This window comes from Tachyglossus aculeatus (genome assembly GCF_015852505.1).
Source record: "Tachyglossus aculeatus isolate mTacAcu1 chromosome 12 unlocalized genomic scaffold, mTacAcu1.pri SUPER_6_unloc_1, whole genome shotgun sequence".
Classification (NCBI taxonomy): Eukaryota; Metazoa; Chordata; class Mammalia; order Monotremata; family Tachyglossidae; genus Tachyglossus; species Tachyglossus aculeatus.
In genome coordinates, this window is record NW_024044828.1 from 7,082,607 (window position 1) to 7,109,695 (window position 27,089).

The window sequence follows — 27,089 nt, forward strand, 5'->3', positions numbered from 1 at the left end:
GAAAACCAGAGAGAATGGATCAAAGAGGGGAACAGGGAGGGAGGGGGCAGCAAGTGCTTTCTTTCCTCACAAATCTACAAATATGGAGAGCCAAGAGCAAAACGTTGGATTGTCATGTAACTTTCCTCCTAGTGTGTGGGCCAGTATTTATTCACAAGGACATAAAGAACTCAATCCCTGGAAACTAAACTGAACCAAGACACAGTTTGGCTCTGTGCGACTGGGGTGAATAGTCACCAGTTGTAAATTTATTCTAAGAAATGGAGAGACAGTAAGAAAATGGAGTCTTTCTATTCTCATACCCTTAATAAAGGAAGAATAATAGTTTGGGTTTTTTTAATACAGCCAGAAACCAAAGCATGCCAGGTTAGAAATAAAACAACACAGTTATTTCAATAAGCCTGTGACAAAAAACCCAAGGAAAGTCTTCAACAGAATTTTAAGGATCTACAAGAAACATTCCCTCAGATTACATAATCCCTCCATAAATATGGCACATAATTTTTTTTTAATTATCATGTAGTGTAACTGAATGAATTACCAACAAATCAAATGAAATCCCAATTTCATTCCCAAGCAACAAATTCAATTTGTCTGTTCATTTTCACCTAATAGAAACAGCCAAGCTAAACCGAAGAAAACAATTAAGGAAACCCATGGCGGGAGGAAGTGTCTCACTTCATTCTTAATTGGCTAAGTTTGGCTGATAGAGGTGAAACTAGCAAGGACACTGATGAGCAACTGGAATTCAGGAAATATGTTTTCATTTTACTTTGCCAGCTGTTGCCATTTCTCTTTATTGAAATAAATAGATCAGGTTTTTCAAAATGACACAAATTTGAAAAACAAGAGACTAAAGGACTTTCATCTAGAATATTCTTTCAGAGAAAGAAATCTCCAGTGTGCTGTTTCAGGATGAGTAGTAAGCCAATTCTAGGTTGGGGTCTCTCGTATTCACTAGGAAATTGTTTAAGAGATGGCTTTCTCGTTGGAAATTAAAAACTTCAGAATGGCAGATGGGTTGACTCCTCTTTGGAGGAATTGAATCAAGTTTAAAACTGTTGTCAGATGGCTCAATAGATTATGTCTACAGAGTCTCTAGATTAACTGAATTGGGATCTGTACCTGATCATCAGAGAAGTTTTCCACAGTCTTTTACCATACTATCAAACTCCCATCAGTGGCCTCGAGCATCTGAGGTAGCCAGTGATGGTCAAAGTAACTGAGCTCATGAAGATGATGGATATCATTCAAGAAAAGGCTACATGAAGCAATATCTTAAGCCCTCAAGAGTGTAAGACCATTGTAGGCAGGCAACGTTTACACCAACTCTTGTACTTTCCTGAGCGCTTAGCATTGTGCTCTTCACACAGTAAGTCCTCAATTAGTACCATTGATGATAAATATCATTGGTTGATTGATAATTTCAGAGTAGCCTAAATCCCCTCCCGGTCCAGACTACAGGCCTGGGTGTCATAAGGACCTGGGTTTTAATCCCAGCTCCACCACTTGTCTGCTGTGTGACTTGGGGCAATTCACTTAACTTCTCTGTGCCTCAGGTCCCTCATCTGTAAAATGGGGACTAAGACTGTGAGCCCTATTTGGGACAGGGACTGTTTCCAAGCTCATTAACTTGTATCTAGCCCAGTACTTAGAAGAGTGTCTGGCACATAGTAAGCTCTTAAATACTATTATTACTATTATTATTATTATTATTATTATTATTACTCCGGGCCTTTATAGTAGCACACCCCCTGACTTCCACTCTCCTCTTGCAGCTGGATTTCCTGCCTGTATCTCTCTGTCTCCCCCAGAAAATGATGTGAAGCTCAAACCACCCACCCCGTCTGCTCCTCTAAGTCCCCTCCCTCCAACCTACTTCATGAAGACATCCAATGTCAAATCCCTGTAGCATATTACTGGGGACCTCATGCATTTTAAAGACTACAAGACCTTTCACAGATGACACATTTAAGCTGGCCAGAGAGCTTTATGCTCTGACTAACGTTACTCCATAGAGAACTGGAGGCCAATCCTTTGGCATCTCTTCAGTGTCAAAAACCTCTGCCAGAAAAGTGTGAGTGACGCATGTGTAGCTCTCTTTTCTTATATAAATGCAGTCTGGTGCTTCTCATAATTATTCTAGACTGTGTTCTAGGGTCCTGGAGGAATCCTAAATTTTATAACACTAACGGCGTGCTATTTGTCAGCCCTTTCTACCTGCCAAGCACTGTACTGAGCACTGGGGAAGATACCCAACAATTAGGTCAGTGTTCAAACTACGCCCAGTGGAGTGATCCAAAATAAGAAACTACTTTATAAGCAATTGCACACCTTGCTCGAAGGCTGGGAAAAGCTATCTTGTCAGCCCTGATAACTTCCTAACAGAAATTGCTGCCAATATCATTTTTCAAATTCCCAACCCAGAGTGACACCTCAAGGTAACTGAGAGCTACAGAGGCTAAGTTTTCTAATGCTATAACCCTGTCTCTCAATCATCAAAAACAAAAACAACATGACAACAATAATCAGTCATCAAACCCAAAAACCACAGTACAACAATAATCATTAGCAATGAAACATCATGAGTTTTCAACATTTTTAAATAAGTGAGTGCATTCCATAGCAGAATCCTAATGTGTGAGTTATGAGGCAGAAAACATTACAATGTGATTGGTACTCACTGATGCTACATTCACAAAGTCATCATCAGATAAGGTTTCTAACATTTCAGAAACGGATGTTCGAATCAGTTTCAGCGTCAGGCCACTCACACTTCCGCTCCTAGACAAAATATAAACACATGGCTTAATAAATATCTTGGATTCAGAATTAAAACACCCACACCGACGATGCACACAAACTGGAACATTCCAGAAATTATTAAGTAGCTATTGGAAGCATATGTTCGGTTGTTCAATTAGAAGTCAATTACATGGGTCTGAACTAATGAAACCAAGGCTAATTTAAATTATTTGCAATTTGGTAAACATGCCAAATTAGACAGGTGTGTACTCAATTGTTTTCTGATCTCCACCTAGCCTTGGCCCAGTTGAAAGACTGGTTGTTAATCAAAATTCTATCGCACTGTCTGGAAAATGTGAAAGAGCTAACTTATCAGGACACATAATACACAAGAATATCAATTATCCAAATGTATTTCATCTGTGAACCAAAAATTGCGAAACAAATGTTGACCAAGCAGCCAATCTCTGGGAAGCAGCATGGCTCAGTGGAAAGAGCACAGGCTTTAGAGTCAGAGGTCATGGGTTCAAATCCCGGCTCTGCCACTTGTCAGCTGTGTGACTTTGGGCAAGTCACTTAACTTCGCTGGGCCTCAGTTCCCTCATCTGTAAAATGGGGATTAAGACTGTGAGCCCCCAGTGGGACAACCTGATCACCTTATAACTGCCCCAGCGCTTAGAACAGTGCTTTGCACATAGTAAGCGCTTAATAAATGCTATCATTATTATTATTTATGTCATGTCATAAGATTTCAAAATGCCTTTTTTCTAAAATTATACACTAAATTGCAGTGATGTCATATATACACATATCCTTTTTATAATGATGGCATTTGTTAAGCACGTACTATGTGCCAAGCACTGTTCTAAGTGCTGGGGGTGATACAAGGTAATCAGGTTGTCCCACATGGGGTTTGCAGCCTTAATCCCCATTTTACAGATGAGGGAACTGAAGCACAGAGAAGTTAAGAGACGTGTCCAAAGTCATACAGCTGACAAGTGGCGGAGCTGGGATTAGAAACCATGACCTCTGACTCCCAAGCCCGTGCTCTTTCCACTGAGCCACGCTGCTTCTCTAATTCAAGAAAGGCTACAAACTTCTAAATTAATTTAAAATCATAATTGCATTTTTTCAGTGGCAGCTGTGATGGCGAACATTCCACCCAAATGAAATCCCCTTTTTCTAAGAGCAAGATTTATAATTTTCTCTAATGACCCCATTTAGAATTTAAACCACCTTTTCCAAAGACATAGCGTATGCCATTCCTCACTTGGAAAAATGAGGTAAGACAATACCAGGTCCCCAGAAATTGTGAGACTCCTTGGGTCAGGGATTGGGTCTGCACTGCTTATCATGTATCCACCCCCGTGTTAAGCACAGCAGTTGGCATATGGAAAGTACTTAACAAATACCATTAACTCCAGACATACCGAGGCTTCCCCACAGGCACGCTGTGCTGGAGACGGGGGTGTAACATTAATTTCTAAATAATGAGGTGGCACTCATATTGCCCGCCACAAAAGTGGTAAGGAACTTGAATCACTCCCACTTGAGGTAGCTTCCTCTAGCTGTTTTATCCTGCTAAGGATAAGGGCAGGACAGGCACCATCTCATTGCATTGGCATTGAGGTCTATTTTAGGAGAGACAACAGTGACTACTAGAGTAAACCCAAAGCCTTCTGGCAAAGATGGAAAGAGAGTTAGCTGCAGAATCACAAATGTTCGCTTCATTTTAACAAGTATCTTGAGGATTATCGTTACAGTTAACGTTTTCCCAATTCATTAATCTCCAAGATCCTGTGCTTGTTAGAAACTTTAAGACAGCTAAATTGTAGATTCTTTGCTTCAGGGCAAACCCTAAATTGAGGAGAACTGCAAATGTTGACACAATCACCCATCTGCAAAATAGGCTGTGTTTAAACTCTACATTTTTTTTTCTCTCACATGTATGCTTTTCCAGAGCCAATGGACCCAGATTTAGATTTTTTTTCCTACAGCATAAAGCAATTGGAGACATCCATCAAGATGTCCCCCATCCCTTTAATAAAGCTACCCAGTAGCGTCCTTAGAGGAGGGCAAATTGTGTGAACATTCATGTAGCCTACTGAAAAGAGCACAGGGATAGTAGTCAGAAGACCTGGGTTCCCTTGGTCAAGTCATTTTACTTCTCTGGGTCTCAGTTACCTTGTCAGCAAAATGGGGATTAAGACTGTGAGCCCCATGTGGGACAACCTCATTACCTTGTATCTACCCCAGCCCTTAGAACAGTAATTGGCACACAGTAAATGCTTAACAAATATCATTATTATTATTATTATCTCACCATTTTCATTTATGATGTGAAAATCTCAGTCAGTTGTCATTTTTAACCACTCAACAATTGCCAAATTCCATAGTCATATCCTGAAAAATGGTTTTCTCTTATAATGGATTCTATTTGACTTTTACTTTATATTTGAAGTTTAAACTATTTTAAATAATATCATAAATGACCAATTTTCTAAATGAGACTCCAGCTACTCTAAATTTGAAAGTGAACACTGGAAATACAGTTGTGAGTTCCCAAACACATCAATCAATCAATCAAATCATATTTATTGAGCACTTACTGTGTGCAGAGCACTGTACTAAGCGCTTAGCACTGTACTAAGCTGTACACTGTACATCACCCCTGGACCTCTGACCAATATTTTTTGACATGTAAAGGCAGTCTTCTCACCCTATGTCACTTCTTTCCTGGAATATAAATATTTTACTCAGGTATACAAGTCCTCTCTTTTTCAACATATCAAACACTAATCCTTGCCTTGAACTTTCTGAGTTAACATAGGAGAAGCTCAATTTTATGATTCCATATAAATGTATGATCTTCAAACACTTACACATCCACCAGAATGAGCATATCTTTGGGAGAGGCGGCTCCTTGGATATACCTGTAATGATAAAAAAAAAATAGTGAACTCTGGAAAAATCATTAAGTTTTCCTATATGGTTCAGGAGACTGGGACTGGTTAAAAAGCATCCTGAACAAACTAAAGATTATTTACCAGTGAATCTCAGATAGAGACTGTCATGTACTCATTTCTTCATCTCTTACACTTGAGCTGGATGAACTCAAGCGAACATAACCATAGGAGATATACTGGCAGGAACACTGTTTTCCCATGTTCACAGCAGGTGCAAAATGGAAATATTTGAGTCAAAGAGAGTCTGGTAACAAATCTTACCAGAAGCCTTGTTCTCAACACCAAATTGTAAGATTTTTATAATAGTGCCTTTCCTGCAGCCCTATGAAAAGTCACATTCCCTGACATTCCCACATTCCTGTTGTGACTTATGGTATGAACTGGGGGTTGGGAGGAAGAGAGGTCAGGGTTAAAAAAAAACTGCTGGGTATGGTTGTCAGTCCAGTGATTTACAGAACAGAAGAAGGGAGGACTCATTCTTGCCCTTTCAACTCCGCAGGGCTGACAAAGTCCTGAAGGCACTTGGAGTCCTGAAGGCACTGGCCTTCTGGAGCTGGAATTGTCTCTAATGGTTAGATGTAATCTCGTCCTCTAGATTGTAAACCCATTGTGGGCAGGGGTTTTGTTAAATTGTTCTGTTGTACTCGCCCAAGCACTTAGTACTGTGCTCTCCACACAGTTAGCCCTCAATAAATGATTGATTGATTGATGGACTACGTTGAAAAATCCCAGATATGCTGGTAGCCTCCAATGGCCCTAGGAATGCAGGTTGCTCCAAACAGGTACCTAAAAACCACTTCAAATCCTCTGGATGATTCGAGTATCTGAAATAGTAAGCATGCCCAGAAAGGGTTAGAGGTCTTGGGAGAGTCACTGGGCTCTCTGAAATTACAGCTGATGGCTGTAGTTCCAAGTAGATTGAGCACAGATCACTCTACGTGACAGAGTCAGGTGACCTGGGATCTAATCACCTGTATATATGTATATATGTTTGTACATATTTATTACTCTATTTATTTATTTATTTATTTTAATTGTACATATCTATTCTATTTATTTTATTTTGTTAGTATGTTTGGTTTTGTTCTCTGTCTCCCCCTTTTAGACTGTGAGCCCACTGTTGGGTAGGGACTGTCTCTATATGTTGCCAACTTGTACTTCCCAAGCACTTAGTACAGTGCTGTGCACACAGTAAGTGCTCAATAAATACGATTGATTGATTGATTAATCCCAGCTCCACCATGGGCTTGCTGTGTGACCTTCTGCAAGTCATCTGACTTCTCTAGATTGCAGTTTCTACATCTGCAAAATGGGGAGGAAATATCTGTATTGTTTTTATTTTCCTTTTTTTTCTGGTATTTGTTAGGTGCTTACTATAGCCAGGTGCTATATTAAGCGCTGGGGTAGATACAAGTTAATCAGGCTGGACACAGTCCCTGCTCTACATAGCACTCACAGTCCTAATCCCCATTTTACAGATGAGGTAACAGGTGAAGAAAAGTGAAATGACTTGTCCAAGGTCACACAGCAGATGAGTGACGGAGCGGGGATTAGAACCCAAATCCTTCTGACCTCCTGGTCCATGCTCTATTAGGCCATGCTGATTCTCAGTTCTCCCTCCCTCTTAGACTGTGAGCCTCCCATGGGCCAGGAACTATGTCTTATCTGACTGAAATATATCTATGCCAGAGCTTAGTACTGTGCTTGGCACATAGTAAAATAAATACTACAGTTGTATTGTTATTAATATGAGTCAGTGGTCCTGTGAATGAAGCAGGCATTGGCCTGCTTCTGCCCAGAGAACTGCTGTTGTCCTTTATGCTAAATCAAGAGGTCGGGTGCCACAACCTCAGAATTACATCTAAAAATTTAGCGCCAGAAGGGTTGATCATCCAATTTTACAATTATTCTGAACCAATCTGGAACTATTTAAAGGCCTAGATGATTTGAGCATAAATCTAGCTCTCCTATACACAGGATCAATTGTTTCAAAGTGCCTAACTCAACTTCTAATCACGGCATTCTCTCTCCCCAGTGAACATAATTTTGTTCCTTTTAATTGAACTCAGCAGAACAAGTTACTCAAATCTGGGACTTAAATGGTCAGTCTGCCTAACTAAAATTACTTTGGCAAAAGCAATCCTGTATTTTTAACTTTATGCCAAGCTAAGATTTTTATTTGGCTCATCTTTCCAAGAGACCTTACCATGGTCTTCTGCGTACATCGTACAGGTCAATCTTGTTTGGAGATCGGCTTTTATCTACCCATGGAGAAGCTGAAAATTAAGCAAATCATGAAGTCAAAATATCACACTACATTCATCAAAAAACAGCACTATTTCCAAGGCTTTCAAATACACCATAAAAGTCCAATTTCATAAATCTACAGCAGAGATACAGAAAAATAACCCTCCCTTCTTAAAGGGAAAAATGGCACCACTGTTCCATAGGAAATCAATAAAAGTCAATTCTCTTTTTTGCATCATTCAGAAAGGGACTTACACGTAGACATAGGCCATTTTCTTGGTACGTATTGCAGAGTGATTTCCCAGATGTCTTAGACATATAACCTTTTATGTTCAGACACACTATCTTCTGAACCTTTTATAGAAACCTTATTTTGCACAAATGGAAACAGCATTTTCCATTTCCTCAGCCACATTTATCCATTTAAGTTCTTCCCATGTTTTCTTTCACAATGAGAATCCACATTTATTACCTCTATTACCATGTTACTCCAACCCAGCTTTCTGGTAGAAACTAAATTCTGGGAAATATTCTTGCCTTTTCCTCCTGTTTATCGCAAGAAGGATTTCCTTCACTACCTTCTATGCAATCATTTCTGCCAAAAGGTCATTGCCTATTTAAGGAGGTAGAATATGTAATAATTTTGCAATCTTTCAAACTAAACCTCAACCAAATGTTTTTTTTTTTCCCAATCACACTGGTTTACTCTCAAAATTGTGTATGTGAGAGTCTTCTAGAATCATTTCTAGAATAATTTTCTTTCTAAAATTCTTGTCCTATCTTGAGGGGGTTGTGCTTTACACCAACTAACACAAATTCATTCCACTCATTCATTCATTTATTCATGGGAGGCAGCATGGCATTGTTGATAGAGCATGGGCCTGTGAGTCAGAAGGTCATGGGTTCTATTCCTGACTGCCACTGTCTGCTCTGTGACCCGGGGCAAGTCACTTCACTTCTCTGTGCCTCAGTTACCTCATGTGTAAAATGGGGATTGAGAGTATGAGCCCCACATGGGACAAGGATTGGTATGGTATTAGTTAAGTGCTTACTGTGTGCCAAGCATTGTTCTAAATGCTGGGGTAGATACAAGATAATAGGATTGGACACAGTACAGGTCCCACATGAGGTTCATACTCTTCTTCCCTGTTTTACAGATGAGGTAACTGAGGCACAGAGAAGTGAAGTGACTTACCCAAGGTCACCCACTAGACAAGTGGCAGAGCTGGGATTAGAACAATGATCTTCCAACTCCAAGGCCTGTACTCTATCAATTACACCATGCTGCTTCTCATTAGCTGTATCATCATGGACATGTGCTCCATGTCTGTGCATCTAATAATAGAGATAAAGTCTAGGATTGACAAGTCTATGGAAAGAGAGTTTAAAAACATTCAAAATTTATATTAGAGGAAACAAGCACTGAGGAAAATAAACAAAAACAAAAAGTAAAGAAAGAAAAGATAAAAACAAGTCTTTTGAAAAAGGGGCGACCGATTATGTTATTATCTTTGGAAGAATAAATCTATCATAATGATTTAAGCCTGCAGTCCATGTAGCTACTGCTTCATAGCTCAATTACTTTTTTTCTTTACTGAAAAATTACAGCAATTATGAAGGAATTCACTTTGAGTTTAAGTTTATTGGTTAAATCAAGAGAAAACACTCATTAGGAGATTTTTAATCAAACACGGTACTCAAAAAATATCCATTGCTGAATTCTCCATTATCTGTTAAATGTTGTGGCATTAAAAGTGGATTAGACGGAAAAAGCACTTATTCACTTTAAATTAGCAGGCTCTACTTGGATAAAACAATTAAAGTTCAAGCTGATTGACACCAAGTTTCTAAATAAGGTAAGGTAATCACAATAAAATGGCTGATTTAATCATTTTAATATTTTTTTTCCAAGATATTAAAATCATAATCACACAAGTGGTATTAGATTAGAGATTTACGGGTGACTGATGCCAAGGTCTGGGACAAAGTTTGCCCTACTGAGCGGGCTCTAAGGACTGCCCTACTCTGGGAGGTCAATAAAGCAACAGTCAAGCAGGGATAATATTAGAGGTTAGACCAGCGGGCTAGCAAGTGCTTAGTACAGAGCTCTACACACAGTAAGCACTCAATAAATACAACTGAATTAATGAATGAATGTTAGTTTTGATGGAGAGGGAGAGATAGGTCCTGGAATAGTTGTAGAGTTAAAGGTGTTGAATAGGTGATGGGGATTGTGGGTGAGGGAATTAATGAAGGGGGAATAGAAGACTTAATGAGACAGAGAGAGAGCTGAGTTGTAGTAGATATGAGAAAAGAGTCTCATAACTGCCCTTCGGTACGTCTCATTCCTGCCCAGTTGGCCTTCCTTTAGGTTTCGCAGTCTTAATCCCCACTTGCCAGATGAGGTAACTGAGGCACAGAGAAGTTAAGAGACCTGTCCAAGGTCATACAACAGACAAGTGGCAGAGCTGGGATTAGAACTCAGGTCCTCTGACTTCCAGGTGCATGCTCTTTCCGCTATGCCATGCTGCTTCTCATTTCTACCCAATTAAAAAATTGTTTTTTTTCAAACACACAGAGCTTTTGCTGGGGACTCAGCTTCTCTGATGTTAACCATTTAGGCCAAAAAATGTTTTTTCTATGACTGACTCAGAGAAGGCTGGTATTATTTTAGTAGGCAATTTAGGGAGGCAGTGTGGTCTAGTGGAAAGAGCACAGGCCTGGGAATCGGAAGACCTGGGTTCTAATTCTGACTTTGCCAACTGCTTTGCCTATTGCTAGCTGTGTGACCTTAGGCAAGTCACTTAACTTCTCAGTGCCCCATTTTCCTCATCTGTAAAATGGGGATTGAATATCTGATCTCCTCCCACTTAAGATTGCGAGCCTCATGTGGGACAGGAACTGTGTCCAACCTAATTTACTTGTACCTACCACAGGGCTTGGAATAGTGTTTGACAAATAAGACCTTAAGGAGTACCATAAAACAAACAAACAAGCAATTCCAGGCTGATAAGCCTAAAATAAAATCTCATCCTGAATAAAATGGAACATTAAAAAGAGAGGCTGACATTTTAAATGCAGTTTTGGGAAGTTGACATTTCTCTTTTCATAGACATGAAAACTTGAGGCGGTTTTTAGAGTTAGGAAAACATAGTTTCCAAGTATTTCAGGGTACTAATTAGAACACAATTAGCTGCCACTTGGAGTGGGTGTGCACAAAGGGAATGTATCTTCAATCCATCACTACTGGCATTAAAATCTCCTAACATCTGGAATGAAAAGGCTAATTAGTGGCTGCTCTGTTCATTGTTGGCTCATGTTAGCCATAGAGCTGCCTTAGCAACTTAATTTTAAATTTTAATAATTTCCAATTCATTTCTTTGGATACCAATTGGTATTTCTGCTACAAGGAAGAACTACCCTGAAGTCAGGCATCTTGTACTTCCTCAGAAGAAAGCAGAACAATTCTAACTTCCCCTCTTCCCCAGATACTTTGCAGAGTGAGAAAGCCTCCGTAGTGCATCAATCTGTGACAGTACCAGTGATAATTCACTTCTGACTCAAGCAAAATGCCAAAAAAATTACTTTCAGCATCTCCACTAATGACACTGAGCAGTACAAAGCCCTCTTGCTGAGGTAAAACCATTCTTCCTCCTGAACATGACACCCAGCTTCCTTCATCCAAAATTGGATTTAAACAATCTGTGGAAGGGGTTCAAAGTGAATGGCCCAAAGAATTATTTTTGGTGTTGTCTAAAATGTCAGATTTTAGATTTGCTTTGGTTGTTTTCCCAGGACAGGCCCAGAAATGAGGCTTTTACTTTTTTGGAACTTGCCAAGTGTCTCAGAGCAAAGGGCATTTATTGAGTGCTTACTTTGTGCACAGCATTGTTCTAAATCCCAAGTGCTTAGTACAGTGTTCTGCACACAGTAAGCACTCAATAAACACTACTGAATGAATGAATGAATGAAATGCTTGGGAGAGTACAATAAAATGGACCCACAACAAGCTTATAGCCTAGAGGGGGAGACAAATATTAACATAAATAAACAAATAAATTACAGCTATGTACATAAGTACTTTGGGCCTGAAGGGGCAGCAAATAAAGGGAGCAAATCAGGGCAGTGCAGAAAGGCATGGGAGAAAAGGAAATGAGGGCTTAGTCTGGGAAGACCTTTTCTAGGAGATGTGCCTTCAATAAGGTTCTGAAAGTTGGGAGAGTAAATTATCTGTCAGATTTGAAAAGGGTGGGCATTCCAGGCCTAAGGCAGGCAGTGGGTGAGATAGATGAGATCGAGGTATAGTGAGAAGGCTGGTATTAGGAGCAATCAGGAGCTTTTCTCTGGACAACTCCTCACATCCATCTGAAACCAACACTGAAACAATGCAGGGAGAATATTATTATTAGTGGTAATAGCAATAATAATAATGGTACTTGCTAAGTACTTACTATGTGCCAGGCACTATCCTAAGGGCTAGGATAGATACAAGCAAATGAAGTTAGACACAGTTCCTGTCCCACTTGGGGCTCACAGTCTCAATCAACATTTTACAGATGAGGTAATAGGCCAAGAGACATACCACTGAGTGAAGTCATCAAGTCTACAGTTCCTAATCACATAATTCCTACCCAACATTTCTTTTAGCTCCTTATTCCATTCACCCTTTTTTAACACAATTTAAAATACTTTATTTCTGCAAAATAATTGTAAGGCACTGATCGCTGTTGCTCATAGATCAATGCTTTAATTCTAATATTAAATATAAACTAACACAAATAAAATACTTCTAGATTTTCAAATGATGTGAGCATGTATCAGTGTTTTCGCTTGAGTTTTAGTCACAAGGGTGCTTGGTTTTTTAATACCTTTCTAATCCAGTGAGGAATGCTTTATCAATATAAAGAAAGTTGTTAAAATACCAATTCTATTTTCTAATATGGAAAACCAGCTATTGTGATTTCCATGTGTCCAGTCCATTTCTCGAATAACCAATCTAATTTATCAAGTACCCAATTACCAAACTGCACAACACATTATTTATAAGGCAACAATCTTGATGGAGAAGTCATTCTCCACTAATATAGCAGATGGTGGTTAACTCATGTAAAACACCTCTTTGACATAAAAGAGCTATTGTCTACCAGCAGGAGGGCTAGGGAAGATAGATAAGTGTTGTGGTTAAATGGAATATTAAATGAGTTTAAAGGCAGAAAATTGCCCATTTTGTTAATTATTTATTATACTTTATAGGTAGCCATTAGGTGTTGCACTGCAATGAACAGGGACAAAGCAAATCCCATTAAATCCCCAATGGGGTTTGGTTCTGAGAGAGAGGTGTTGTCAAAATATGTCAGACAGAGCTGGAGAGAAAATGCAGTTCACACCAGATCTTCTATGCCTACAAGATAATGAATCCTATTCTGCCTTGGCCATCCTATTGCATGTCCAGCGGGGGCAAATCTTCCTTCTCTTCTCTCTCTACCCGACTCCAGATTATCTGAGGTAGGGACACTAGTAAGAAAAGATCCCTAGCTTTCTGAACTTTTGCCCATAGAACTGTGGCTTCCAAGAGGATTAGAATTGTTGGGAGAGGAGATTCCTCTTCCTCTTCCAAGCTCTGCATCCAACTCCCATCCCAGCCTCTGACCTGATGCACAAATAACCTGGTTGGGCAGTTAATTTCTGGCATTACCATCTGTGTTCTATGTGAGAAATATTTTCCCTGCTTCTCACAGAAAGCCATGGAGGGAAACCTTAGGGCATTTGATTGTGGTTTTCTTTCAGCCTATCCTTTCTCCTTGGATGAAAGAAGGGAAGAAGTGGAGATAGAAATCAATAAGTAAGATTTAAGGATGAAAGGAATAATAGTATGTTTCCAGCCATACGCATGAAGTTGAAGGAACTCCCCACTCATTCATATTGATGTGAGAAAAAGACAAGTTTCAGAACTTAAAAGAACCAGTTCTTCTATAAGGAGTGGGCTGCATGCGTGAAAAACCCTTACTCATTAGAGGAAGCTTAAGACCATAGTATTCATGACAGGGCTGGAGATGCACACATCCATTTCTTCTGACCCCACCTTTTGCTGATGCACTTTGTCGAAAGAATTTTCCCTAATTTGTCCATCCCACTCCATTCAAAATTCAGAATGAAAATCTGCATTCTGGCAGAACTGTTCCCCCTCCGCATGGACTGTGACTATGAATCAGAGACTGTTTCTGATTTGATTAGCTTGTATCTAACTTAGTGCTTAGAACAGGGCCTGGCACATACCACAAATACCACAATTATTATTATTAAGATTACTATTAATTGAGTATATATTTATATTAATGACTGTCTCTCCCTCTAGACTGTAAGCTCATTATGGGAAGGAAATGTGTCTGTTTATTGTTGTACTTTACACTCCCTAGTGTTTAGTAGAGTGTTCTGCACACAGTAAGTCCTCAATAAATGCAACTGAATACTTCAATAGAACAAAATAAAGAAGGGCAATAACATTGAAACAAATCTACCTATCCACTGACAGATTACTTAATAGCAGCATGCTTAGTCGACAGACACAGGCCTGAGGGTCAGATGACTGGGGTTCTGATCCTGGTTATGCCACCTGCATGCTGTGTGACCTTGGACAAGTCACTTAACTTCTCATTGACTTGGGTTTCCACATTTCTAAAATGGCAATTAAATACCTCTTCTCCCTCTCAGAATGTGAGCTTCCTGTGGAAGAGGGACTGTATTAGACCTGCCCATACTGTATTTACACCAGTACTTAGTATGGTTTTTGGCCCACAGTAAACATTTAAATACCACTATTATTTATTATTATTATTAATGATGATTATTATAAAGAAGCAGAAGAAAGCAGGAAACTCCTCCCAAATCAGAAAAGATATCTATGAGAGATGGAGATGGATGCTAACGTGGACCACAAATTTAATAGCCTTATTATATTATTCTGATTATTCAAAGAGAAGTGGTTTAGGTGACAATTCAAGCTTTTCCTACTTATTTCACGCACATCATTATCCCTTTAACCCTGCAATTTGCAATCAACAGTGAGGTTAATGAATTGATACCACCCAAAATTGCACATAACTTCAATTTGAAAATTGAGGTTAGGCCATATTAGCTTTTTGTGAGTAGGGAGCATGTGTACCAACTCTATATTATACTCTTCCAAGTGTTTAGTAGAGTACTCTGCATACAGTAAGTCAATAAATACCATTAATTGACTTTTTAACATGGCATTTGTTAAGAGCTTACTCTGTGCGAGGTCCTGTACTAAGTGGTGGGGCAAACACAAGATACAGGTTTAATCACCATTTATTATAGATGGGATAACTAAGGCACAGTGAAGTTAAGTGACTTGTCCAAGGTCACACAGATAAGTGGCAATCAGGATTAGAACCCAAATCCTTCTGACTTCCAGGACTATGATACACTAGGCCTTGTTGATTGACTGATTGATATTCATCCTAGCTCAAGCCCCCTTCCCCAAATGATAAGGTGAGAAATGCTTAAGTAATACTTCTGCCATGTGCAGAAATATTTCAGTTTTATCAGTTACATAGCAGTCATGTCCCAAACCCAAAAAAGTAAAATATAACTTTTTGTTTTATCTTTTCTCTTTTATCTTTTTTATCATCCTTCCTTTAAATCTCCTTACAACATGTACTGCTAAACTGTATACTTGCTTTGGGAAGGGAACGTGTTTACCAACTCTTCTTATACTGTTACATTGTATTCTCTCAAGCACTTAGTGTAGTGCTCTGCACGCGGTAAGCACTCAATAAATGATTGATTGATTGTTCATTTTAGTGGATTTCAGTTTTATACACTATAAAAAATAAGTCTTGTGTCTAGATGTGAGCAGCAGAAAAAATCTGAAGCACAAATTTATTTCCTAAGTATGATTTCTTAATGGACAGTGACAGTCAATGCAGCATTTTATGTGTATTTGAAGAACTGTTACTCCCTCTTCCTCTGAATTATAAACACAATGCCACTGACCAAAATATACATTAGTGCACATCATACTGGACTACACCATTATCTCTGGGGTTTTTTGCTATCATTTTTAGTGATCCATAGGTCGCTTTCTATATGAAAATTCCTCAATAAAACCAATGGAATTGGGAAGTTTCCAGTTGAGGGAAAGGTCCCTGGTATAAAAGCTGATGGAGAAGAGAATGGTGTTTGAAGGTCTGTTGTAAACTCACTGAGGGCGGGGGATGTTATATTGCCACATTGTATCGTATCAAGTGCTTAGTACAGTGGTCTGCACACAGTAAGTGCTAATTAAATATGATTGACTGACTGACTGGGTCGACACAATTTGAATACCCACCCCCACAAGAGCAATTCATGCACAGAGTGCTGCATTTTCAAACCCGACAAGCCTTTTTTCTATTATCACACTTCAGTAAGCCATGTCCGGATATATGATCCCGAAGGGAGTGGTTTTGATTTCCTTGTCTATATGGCTGCACCACACTAATCCTTTATAACAACTTAGAACATGTTCAAGGTTTATATCTTTCTTATAGTACCTAGATGCTTTGTATCTCATTTGGAAATCCTAATGTACTTAACAATAAAGAAATGCTTCCTGGAGATTTATTTAACTCTAACCTGAAATGAAGAAAACCCCTTTATTAAAGATCATATCTTTACTCAAACAATCATAAAAGGGAAAAGAAGAAGACTAATAAGATATTAGACAAATGTCATATAAAGATGAAGTACTGCTTCTTTTAAAAGTGAACTAATTACGGAAGAGAAAATGTGCTGCCTGCACTAGCATTATAATGAAGCTTTTATTAAAAATGAGAATCCCAATTATAGTGCAATTAAAGAGATATTAATGTGTGAAATATGAACTTTTGGTTGGTCATTTCTTCATTTAAATAGACAATAATTTTCTGAAGTTGAAACTTCTTTTGCTCACATTAGTTGTTACCTATGTTTCATTTTTTGACTAAAAACCCTCAGAAGCCAATGCTAAAGGTCCTTCTATTTAAGATATGACTTTTAAAATATCAGGTTTGAGAATTTAATCATTTGGAAAAAAGACATGTATCCTAAATTGGATTTCTTTTTAGATCATTTAGCTCTCTACTTGAAATTAATTATGCAAATGCAATAGACTGTGTATTCTGTGTATTATGATCTGTTTCACTGGCTGTTTAAAAAAAACACCTCATTGTAAATGCAAAATGTTAAATGAATACAACTTGATACACAATTGATATTAGTTCAAGAGAAATATTTGGCTTTTGCAGTGTTAGGTTACAGGTAATTGATTGTTGGCATGGAAAAAAAAATATTCAGGCCAATCACTGTAAAAATGATGATGCTTTTGATTTAATATTTGAGACCATTAAACAGATGTGACATAAAATGATCTTTGAGCCAAAGTAGTACTGACTGGGAAAATGCCTTAGTAGGAAATAAAATATGTTCAACCTCTGAATCAAAGTCAATTCAGCTACATTTCAGAAGCACAAAAACTGCTACCAAACTAAAAAGCTGATCAATATTGCTTTAAGGAGACAGGCAAAAGTCCAGGGCAGGGGGCGAGTGGAGAATGGGACTCACACATGTTAACTGTTAACTGAGAATATAAGTAAATGGCAGTTTGATCCCAAGACAATTTTTCTATTACTCCTCCTGATTTCTTTAAAATAAAGGCAAAAAATCATCCTCCAATCTTCTTTCTATAGCATGTCCCTAGTGCATTGTGGCATGCAATAAAGTTTCTCCACCTGTAAAATGGGATTCAATATCTGTTCTCATTCTATTTAGATGTATGAGTTCCATGTGAAACAAGAATTGTGTCCAATCTACTCATACTATATCTACTCCCATGCTTAGGACAGTGTTTGTCACACAGATGGCGATTTAAAATATACCATTAATTACTGTTATTATTATCATTTTTCTTTCATATTAAGAACAATACCACCTAAAAATTTCAATCTGTGAGGTGGGGAATGTAATACACTTCTCTATTACTTTTTCATTTTTTCACATCTTAATTGCATGTATGTTAATATTGGCAGAGTAAAAAGTTTGAACAAAAGTATTCCTTTGTTCTGTGGAGTTTGTTTGGAATTATTCCTAGCTAAAATGCAAAAAATATTTATTCTGGTGAGGATCCAACACCCTCATCTTGTTCTCAAGAAACAAGGAAGTTCTCAATACTTTTAAATTGTCTGTGAGCTGACTACTTATCCCTAACAAATGAATTTGTGAGTTCAAATACAACACATACAGATTAATTGTGGGTCTTTGAATTTTCCGTTTTTCTCCACTCTACTACCTTCCAGGACCCTTTAGGACTCTTCCAGTGATAGCATTATTGAGTTCTCTTGTCAGCATTACTTAATTCTTTCATTTTCAGATGATACTCCAGCATTTATTTCAACTTTTTTTTCCTTTTTAAGTATTTTGTCTGACTTCCAGAGTGGTTAAAGCTCATTTCATTTTAGTGTTAATGTTAACTATTTAGCCCAGATCATGGTAGATCAGTTAGCCATAATTTATTTAATTATATTCATGCCTGTCTCCCCCTCTACACTGTAAGCTCATTGTGGGCAAGGAATGCATCTGTTTATTGTTATATTGTACTTTCCCAAGCTTTTAGTGCAGTGCTCTGCACACAGTCAGCACTCAATAAATATGACTGAATGATATGATATATGATTTAAGACATAAATAGTATCCTTTTTAAATCACTTTCTGCATTTACATATATAAACAAAGCAGGTAATTACAAGTATCATTGGACCTTATTTACAATGCTACTTTCAGATACACATACTGTTTTGATTAATTTGGAGGAATTTGGGGAATTCATTCATTCCTTCACTCAATCACGTTTACTGAGTGCCTACTGTGTGCAGGATGCTGTACTAAGCGCTTGGGAGAGTATAATACAACAATAAACAGACACACTCCCTGCCGACAATGAGTTTACAGTCTAGAGGGACTGTATTAAGTGTACTTCATATACCTATGGGAAGCAATACTTCATGTCAACCTCCTTAGCTTAATATTCTATTTTCTTGGAACTAGCTATTCCGTCTATTGCAAGTAACAAAATGCACTTACCTGGGTAATACCTGGCCAGGCCTGTTGCACTGCCAAACACCTGCCACAACAAGGTGGGGTCTTCATCACGATTCTTTTTGAAAACTTCATCAAGGGAACTGGTCCAGTTGAGTTCATTTAACACTATCGTGGCTGGAGAAGAATCAAGAAAAAAATGTTATGAACTAAGAGTTTTTGAAGGTAAAATAATTAAAGTTGTTTTGCTTCAGCCCGTCACTATAATTTCTCATCTTTTACATGGTCTGATTCCAAAAACATCTTTTCTGTCCAGAGTTTTAAAGAGCATTCTAATTGCAATTCAAATGCAACCTCAGATTTGGCTGAAAATTGAATACTACCAAGATAAATGCAAAAGCTCTGTAAAACATGTATGGCATGTTTCAGTTTTTTCTGTCTTGTACAGAATAATTATAGCATTTATTATGGGCTTACCACATGCTAAGCTCTGGTATCACAATAATGGTAACAATTGTGGCATTAAGTGCTTACTATGTACCAAGCGTTGGGGCAGATTCAAGATAACCAGGTCATTTCCCACATGGGACTCATAGTCTAAGTAGGAGGATGAAGAGGTATTGAATCTCCATTTTACAAATAAGGAAACTGAGGCACCAAGAAGTTAAGTAACTTTTCCAAGGTCACAGCCAGGATTAGAATCCAGGTCTTCTGATCTGATCTGAGGCCAATTGGGTAGCTAGGTCATATATATGTGTTTCATGCCTCCCAGCTCTATGCTCTTTCCATTAGGCCATCTACCTACCTTAATTCCTATTTCTGCCCTTAGCAAAGAGGATAGCAAAATGCTCTGCTGGGCACAAAGAGAAAACATCAACTCTTGCTCCAAACCAGATTATTTTCTTCAGCTTCTGACATAATCATTTTGAGAGGTGATTTACATGTAGAACACTAGGCATTATGGAGCATCACTGGCTTAAAGCCAACTTGCACCAACACTCACTGAAATATAGACTTGGGGGTGCTAGAGGGAGAAATTTCTAACTTCTACATGCATTTGCTATTAGAAAAAAAACTGAATGACTAAACGTCCTGAAGACAGGAATCAAGTCTTTAACTTTTATTTTATTAACAATAATAATAGTAATAGTGGTATTCATTAAGCACTTTCTGTGTGCCAAGACTGACTAGACACAGTACCTACCCAACCTGAGGCTCATAGTCTAAGTAGGAGGAAGAACAGGTACTTAACCACCATTTTACAGACGGCAAAATTGAGGTACAAGTAAGTTAAGTAACTTCGCTTTAATAACTTGCAGGCAAGTGTCAGAGGCAGGATTAAAATGCTGACACATAGACCCATGCTCTTTCTTACTAGGCCACACTTCATTTCACTTTTCTCTCTAAGTGTACTCTCCAGGCACTTATTACAGTGTTCTACATACAGTAGGTATGCAGTAAATATGATTGAATCACCCGTAAAGGCATATACAAATATATGTGTGTATATAAAATGTGTGTCTATAATTATAGCAAAACCCCAAAATATTTTGTTCAGCATATACAAAAAGGAGAATAATAAATGTCTCCGGTGGAAAGAAATGGAGATGCTATACTCAACAATTGGAAGAATGAGAGATACTTCTTCTCACCCCACCCTGTTTCACACAGCTCTTCTAGGGTTAGGTAACTAAAATTAATCAATCATTGGTATTTTGCTGACTATATGCAGAGCACTGTACTAAGCACTTGGGAGAGTACAACACAACAGAATTAGCAGATGTTCCCTGTCCATAATGAGTTTACAACTGGAAATTTTGATAATTTCTTCAGTCACAGTGTTTATGGCAGGCAGAGAAGAGAAAAGATCATTCCCTCAAGCACAATCTCTCCTGCCTTGGTTGGCAGGTTCACTTGCCATTCATTCACTCATTCAGTGGTATTTATTGAGTGCTTACAATGTGTCAGGCAATGTACCATGCACTTGGATAGATACAAGCTAATCAGGTTGGACACAGTCCATCTCCCACATGGGACTTACAATCTAAATCTCCATTTTACAGATGAGGTAACTGAGACCCAGAGAAGTTCAGTGATTTGCCTAAGATCCCACAGTAGATAGCAGAGCTGGGATTAGAACTCCAATCCTTCTGACTCCCAGATCTGTGCTCTAACCATGAAGCCATGCTGCTTCTCATTTCTTTCTTTTTACTTTCTTCTTTGTTTCAGGATGGGATTGAACAATGAGACTATTCAAGACAAATCTACTGCCTTTATGACCAATGCAGATCTCCAAGGGAGCCAGATAATTCAGATAACTAAGATTATTGTCAAAGTGATCAAAGGGCTTCTTCCATGAAAATAGAAACCACAAATAAGAAGCTCTATTAGAATTGTAAAATTGGGCTGGGACCAGCTTTCTAAAACCTGGCTCATTACTGCAGACTAACAAGATTTTCATCTTTATGGATGTGATCACTTGTGGAAAGATCAGTTGTGTGCATATTAATATTCATGAGCTGGGTCCATCAATAACAAACTGAAGAAACCAGGAAATTCATATTCTTAAACATGATCGGCAGAGAAGGTAAGTGGCCAGTTACATGGAATCCATATTCACAAAGATGATCTGAAATAACACTTGTTATTCATGGATATCTGCATTAGTAAAGAATATATTAGATAGAAGAGGGAAAGGTGATATTTCTGTGATAGATATAACAATGTTGCAGCAATGATCAAGTGAATAAAAAATTGGATTTTTTTCTGAAACAGATAAAATGTATTATTCCCCAATCTGCCCTAAATATCTGGTTAATTTTCCCAATTCCCATTCATACTAGGGAACAGCTGGCACTCGATTAGAAGAAAGTAAGGCATTATTTGTTTCTGGGGCTGTTAGTATTCTCCTTTGTCTTGCCTGATAGTATTATAGCTAGAATGGCTACAACTATGATATGCTCATTGTGAATGTGATTATTAATAGGTGGAGAAATGAAAAGATGAAAAGATCACTTATACCCTAAAATACTCAACAAAAGCTTTATTAAAAAGTATGATTGAAATTAATTTCCAGTTTTTGCAAAGCAAGTCTCTTTTTCACACTCACAAAAAAAATCTATTAGGGCTATTTTCTCAATGTTCGATCTATGCTGATTTATTTTACTCATGCTGAGTTACATATTCATAGCAAAATTAGTTCATCACTGAATTTTCTTTCACTTTATCCTATTCAAATATATCTGGATAAATGATTATAACATTTAGTTCCAGGATTGTTTTTAATTTTTAAGGTATAAAAGGTATAAAATGATGGGTTATATTTGCTTATGTCAAAGTTCAAATATTCATCTCAGAGTAAAATAAAAAAATTCAATACTCTGTTAAACTGAAAATTCAGAAGTTCAAGCTTAAGATATATACATGGATTTCATCTGTGAAAACAAAATGTTAAAATCTTTTGAAGGAAACAAGATGTATTTTTAAAGACTGAATCTTACAATAAAAAACATCTTTGATATCTTCAGTTGTGGTGGTGGTGGTGGTGGGTGGGTGTGTGTGTGTACAGACACACACCCCCCCCCCCACCTCACCCCCAGCACTCTCAAAGCACACAGACTCACAAAAATATACTGATAATAATAGAGGTCAACAAGGGGGAAAAGGAACAAAATAGTTCACCAAGAGTAATTGTGTTCCTTAGAGATATTTTGTTCTTTATATCAGTATGTAATGAAGAAACACAAGTTCACAGAAATCATACAACTTGTGATATTGATTAGAAAAATAAGCTGACCATATTTTTCCATCACTTTTCACTTAACACAAATTTAACCTGAGCTAAGATAAGAAGCCCTCCACATATTCCTGTTTTAGCCATGTACACAGCGTGGCTCAGTGGAAAAGAGCCTGGACTTTGGAGTCAGAGGTCATGGGTTCAAATCCCAGCTCCGCCAAGTGCCAGCTGTGTGACTTTGGGCAAGTCACTTAACTTCTCTGTGCCTCTGTGACCTCATCTGTAAAATGGGGATTAAGACTGTGAGCCCCCCGTGGGACAACCTGATCACCTTGTAACCTCCCTAGCGCTTAGAACAGTGCTTTGCACATAGTAAGTGATTAATAAATGCCATTGTTATTATTATTATGTACACGCAAAACAGTTTCACTATTTATTGCTTAGTATATGAAGAATTTTTTTGAATGAATTGGATTTGTATTACAAAATATACAAATATATTTTGGTTGTACTCTTCTGCTATATACACTTGAAGATCTGTACATATATTTTAAACCACAACCACACTATTGCCACCCCAAAACAGTAGATGTTGAAAAGAAACACAAATGTCACCATGCAAACTCCTCAAAATAGTTCAGCACCTCCACTCTTAGGATTTCTTCCCTTATTTCATTTTCAGATTATGAATGCACCTATTTTAACTTACTGTGTGAGGGTAGGCTATATTTTTAAGAAAAATATTCACCCAGACTACAGCATGATTAAAGGAATCAGTGGCCCAGAGCAGGGTGAGTCTATAAGAGTGACTTAGCCACGAGTCAAATTCCCTCTTCTTACAGCACATGGAATACATTTTATATATGGTATTATGTTTTTTTCCAAAAGGACATTTGTGAAGTCCTTTTACTTATGCCTCAGTGTGGTGCCATTAGGAGTGGAACAGAGAAAGCTTAAAAAGCTTCCTTTTGTTGCTTTGGCCAACAGTTCTCCAGGTGATATACTTTACCCATGATTTTACTGAACTATGTAGAGGCCAATGCAATTGATCTTAGGTTCTGGGGAACATCAGAGAAGGGTGAAAACTCAGATGGTTTTACGGACTGCCTTCTTGGCTAATTATTTTGGTGGGACTTGTTTCTGTTCATTATGGGAGGGGTGGTAAAAAATGCTGGCAAACATTTATTGAGGGACAATAATCCTGTTTAAGAAGATGAGTTTTTAAAGGAAGTTTAGCAAATTGGAGTAAGTGTAGGAGGGCTAAGTTCTAACCTAGATGCATTTTAGATCTAGATGTGAGAGTAAAAATGACACCTACAAAAAATAAGATAAATCTGTTGAGAATGAGGGTGAAGTGGTTAATGAGAGGCAGGAAATGGGAGAAGAAAAATGAGTAGAGATCACATGACATATAGATTTAGAGTATTAACCATAACAAAATGTGAACTTGAAGGTAATTAGTACATTTCTTAAGAAGATGATTGGGTGCTAAAAGATGAAATATATATCTGGAGGCATACAATTCTATTTTCCGAGAAAAATGTGTTCACTTATAATAGATAACATCTCTTCAAAGATACTTGATTATTCAAATAATACTTTCAGGTATTCACTTTAAAATCTCCATGCTGGTTAGCCACGAGTCAAATTCCCCCTTCTTGAAGCAAATGGAATACATTTTATATATGGTATTATGTTTTTTCCAGCACTGAGTGACACCCAGACACTGAAGAATCCATTCACTTCATTTAAGTGAAAAATAAAATTTGCTTTTAGGGAACTATGTGATTGTCGATTCATTACAGATTTTAGAAACTGCTATTTAAGATTGTTATAGCATTCTTTCCACATATCCATACCTATATGGAAATAGCAAACAGATATTTTTGACAAATGCTTGTTTCAATTGAGTGCTGTCAGTAATCCTGGGCAATTCGCATCCTCATTAAGGTCATTTTAACAAAATATTCTCTAAACACCCAAGAAATATCACTTTCATTTTGCCCATATAATAGTAATGTAAAAGAAGCAACAGACTCATCTTCCTGGGATGCATTAGTCTACATTCAATAGTGACTATAGTGTGCTTCTATTAGCACTTCAATAGGAATTGCTTCATTTTTAGCTTCTATATGAGTTGCCAAGGTCAGAACTATTCAAAGCAGCAAATGCTAAAATAACATACCTTGACTTTTACTCCTCAACTATGAATGGGTTAAGGCGAGATTTTGAATGATAATTGAGTCAGAACAGCATGCACCAAACTCTATTATGCTTATCCTCTGTTTTCTAAAAACTGGCCTTGGTTTAGAGAGATTATCTCCTCTTCAGTGTTCTGCCATTGTTCCACAAGGGTTGACAAAGGAAGAAAAGGAAAACCTAAATTCATCACCACACAAAGGGAAGCAGCCTTTGTTCTTGCTAATTTTGCTGAAATCCCACATCTTTTATTTCTACATCTTGTTTATGACATAGCATACAGTACTCTTGACTAGCTCTGAATTGAATTTTCCCTGGCAAATGCAATCAATAAAATACTGCACTACTGCTCTCTTTTGAACAGCACTGGGCTATTCTTTTGATGATTTATTTAATGTATAGGGTCCAGCATCACTGAAGGCTAAGTATAACTTTATTTGAAAAACCTTAAAGCTATTTACATTTTTTTGCAAAAAAGATGCCAACTATAATTCTTTAATGAAGAAGGTATGTTATTCTTGAGGGAAATGAAGGTATATCTAGTACAGTTAATTTCTAAGATAAAAGTGATCAGGATGCAGTTGGAGGAATCTTTAAACTGTGGGTTTAACTGAAGATGACTCCATGATTTTAAGGAAAGGGCTGGCCTTAATAACTGATGCAGTATGTTCCTAAATAAATGTTTATTTCAACACTAGACTCCCATGGCTACCGGTTGAGGATGGGTAATGTGAGGCTATGTGTGAAAGGTGTTTTGTTCCATCACTAAATTCAGCAACATTGATCTAGAAAGCTTGATTAAAATCAACATGTGTTCATGATGTTCATAGGTTTTGAAAAAAGGTCAACTTAACATTAAACTCTGCCATTTCTTAGTCCTTCAAAACACTCATCCATTATAAGTTTGGGTGGTATTAAAGTGAGAAACCAATTCCCATTTTTTAATCAGTACTATGTGTTGAGTGGATTTTTACTTATTTTCATAATAATAATTTAGACTTACTACACTGGACAAATATTAAATGTGCACCATGCTTTCCTGTTAATAAAGATTGTAGAATAATATCTATTCTAAATGGGGAAATTGCCATTCTATCTTTTCAAATGTTGAAACTTGACAAAGACAATGAAGTCTGTCAAATTCTTCACTACTGAATTACCAAAATAACCTTACACATTCAATGTTAGATTTGCAGGAAATTATGCTCTATATTACTGAAAGAAAAAAGAACAAATTTCTAAAATTCCTCATTGCCCTTTGTCTCTTTTTTTTTACTGTCAACTTCATTAAGTAACAATTATAAGGACTCAACAAGCATAAAATGAGCAATGCCTCTATTGCATCAGACAAATGGTTCATTAATCTCTGTCCTTTATTCTAATACATAACATTTCTAAATATGAACCATTTAACATCTCTAAATATAAACTACTCACTGATACATTTTTTTGGACTCCTTATAAACCTACTGAAATTTAAGGGCTGATCAAGTTTCCATGATGATGTGCCAAATTATTATTGTTATTATTATATTTGTTATGTGATTACCATGTATCAAGCTGCTCCAGACTGTCCCACATGGGGCTCTCAGTCTTAGTAGGAGGGAGTAGGATTTAACTCCATTGAACATTTGAGGAAACTGAAGCACAGAGGAAGTGAAATGACTTGACCAAGGTCACAAAACAAGCAGTTGGCAGAGCCAGGAATAGAACAACGGTCCTTGGACTCTCAGGCCCATGCTCTTTCCACTAGGCCATGCTGATACCACATGTTTGTCTTATGCTGTCAAATTGTGTCCGACCTATAGCGACTCCATCAATCCCAGAACGCCCCACCTCTATCTACATTCTTTCTGGTAGTGTATCGAGTTTTCTTCGTAAAAATACAGAAGTGATTTGCCATTACCTTCTTCCACACAGTCAGCTTGAGTCTCTGCCCTCGACTCTCTCCCATGCCGCTGCTTCTCAGAACAGGTGAGTTTTGACTTGTAGCAGATTGCCTTCCACTAACTAGCCACTGCCCAAGCAAGGAATGGAATGGGTATGCTTCTGCTCGACTCTCTCCCATAGCCAAAACTGGTAATAATGATGGTATTTGCTAAGTTCTTACTATTTGTCAAGCA

General features: G+C 37.7%; 1 protein-coding gene across 4 annotated transcripts in view; it reads right to left on the reverse strand.

The window, feature by feature from the left end:
• The window catches only part of CACNA2D1 (calcium voltage-gated channel auxiliary subunit alpha2delta 1), a 441,193-nt gene that overhangs the window by 118,767 nt on the left and 295,337 nt on the right, over positions 1-27,089 (reverse strand). For all 4 annotated transcript variants that reach the window (XM_038740942.1, XM_038740940.1, XM_038740941.1 and 1 more), the window contains exons 7-10: positions 19,077-19,208; positions 7,918-7,987; positions 5,628-5,678; positions 2,685-2,784 (exon numbers count right to left, since the gene is read on the reverse strand). In XM_038740942.1, coding sequence (XP_038596870.1) covers positions 2,685-2,784; positions 5,628-5,678; positions 7,918-7,987; positions 19,077-19,208 — 353 coding nt within the window. The remainder of the gene's footprint in view (positions 1-2,684; positions 2,785-5,627; positions 5,679-7,917; positions 7,988-19,076; positions 19,209-27,089) is intronic.